General features: G+C 44.2%; 1 protein-coding gene across 1 annotated transcript; it reads left to right on the top strand.

Annotated features, from left to right (window-relative positions):
• LOC118902760 (olfactory receptor 8S1-like) lies at positions 1-853 on the top strand. Its single transcript, XM_036867441.1, is given in 2 exon segments — positions 1-300; positions 302-853. Coding segments are annotated over 2 exon segments (852 nt in total).
• Positions 854-1,774: the final 921 nt, after the last annotated feature.

Below are 1,774 nucleotides of genomic sequence, written 5' to 3'. Positions count from 1 at the left end.
ATGTTCAGTGGGTTTATCCTCCTTGGGTTTTCTGTTGACCCTCAGACCCAGATTCTGCTCTTCATGTTGTTTCTGATGATTTACCTCCTGACCCTGTTGGGGAACCTGGTAATGCTGCTGGTTATCAGAGTTGATCCCCACCTCCACACGCCCATGTACTTCTTTTTGGGACTGCTCTCCTTTCTGGACATCTGCCATTCATCTGTCACACTCCCCAAGATGCTGGAGAATCTACTTTCTGAAAGTAAAACCATCTTTGTAGAGAGCTGCCTGGCTCAGGCCTTCTTTGTGTTTGCCACCGGGGGGCACTGAGGCACGTCTGCTGGCTGTGATGGCCTATGACCGCTATGTAGCCATCAGCTCCCCTCTGCTCTATGGCCAGGTGATGAACAACCAGCTCTGTACTGGGCTGGTGTGGGGCTCCTGGGGCCTGGCCTTTGTTGATGCTGTCATCAACATCCTTCTGGCTGTCAATTTAGACTATTGTGAGGACCAAACTATTCCCCACTTCAGCTGCGAGCTGTCTTCTCTCTTCCATCTTTCTTGCTCTGATACCTCCACCAATTTCACACTCTTGCTCTGCTCTTCTGTCTTCCGTTACTTTGGAACCTTAATTTTAATCTTCTTCTCTTATATCTGCATTGTCTCCACCATCCTGAGCATCAGCTCCACCTCAGGCAGAAGCAAGGCCTTCTCTACCTGCTCCTCCCACCTCACTGCAGTGATCCTGTTCTATGGCTCAGGTTTCCTCAGTTATCTCTTTGCCAACCTCAGGTTCCTCCTGGAGATGATCTTCCCTTTACAATACAGTGTGATCACTCCCATGCTGAATCCCCTCATCTATAGCCTTTAGAACAAGGAGGTGAAGGCAGCTATGGGAAGAATGTTAAGAAGATATGTTAACTTTTTCACATAGAGGACCAGAGGAACAGGACCATGGAGAAGCTAAACTACTCTGTAACAAAATACGTAACTGGAAATTAAGTTTTTTTTAGTGTTCTTAGAAACATCTTTATTAGAAGTGTTCTTAAATCCTTCAATACATGAGGATTGTATTGAAGGATGACTTCCATTCACTGATATAATACTGGTCTGATCACAGCTTGCAAGTAGTGTTCTTAGAAACAAGGGATAATTTCTTGATTGACCATCATGCCAGATGTTAAAAGATATATATGTGTCAGAATCTTAATACATGCTTAAGAAGGCAGCAAGCTCTATTCATAGGATGATTAATGGTCAGCCCTCTTCAGAGGATGAGAAGTGGGTCAGGTAATTTTACAACATATTGTTTATATATTTGTGTTGTAGAAAACACCTGTTACTTTTGCCTACCCAGCATGATTTTATCCTTCCTGCTTTAACTGCACACCACTCTTGCTTAGGGAAATTAACACTTCCCCTTCTGTGTAGACCAGTGGGATTCCCCAATGGTGCCCCGTGTCCCCACACTCACCACAAGGAGATCATGTGACCCACGAAACGCCAATCATTCTACACCTGCCTCCTAACAAGAGACTGCCCAGGCTCTCCTGCTACTGAGGTCTCCAGTGATTCCATGCCCAGTGGGCTTCCTCCCAGGAGGTTTTTCAATAAGCGAAATAACAATAGCAAACTTTTAATAAAGACCCTTATCTTAAGTGTTTTACACATATAATCCTCTTCATCTCAACAACCTTGTATGAACTAAGTACTATTACTCCTGTTTTACAAATAAATAACTGAGAACCAGAAAAGTTGCCTACAGGTGAAGGGAACTGGAATTTCAAACCAG

This window comes from Balaenoptera musculus, chromosome 10, assembly GCF_009873245.2.
Source record: "Balaenoptera musculus isolate JJ_BM4_2016_0621 chromosome 10, mBalMus1.pri.v3, whole genome shotgun sequence".
Lineage (NCBI taxonomy): Eukaryota > Metazoa > Chordata > Mammalia > Artiodactyla > Balaenopteridae > Balaenoptera > Balaenoptera musculus.
The sequence above is the reverse complement of the archived record's forward strand: the minus strand, read 5'-3'. Positions and strand labels throughout refer to the sequence as shown.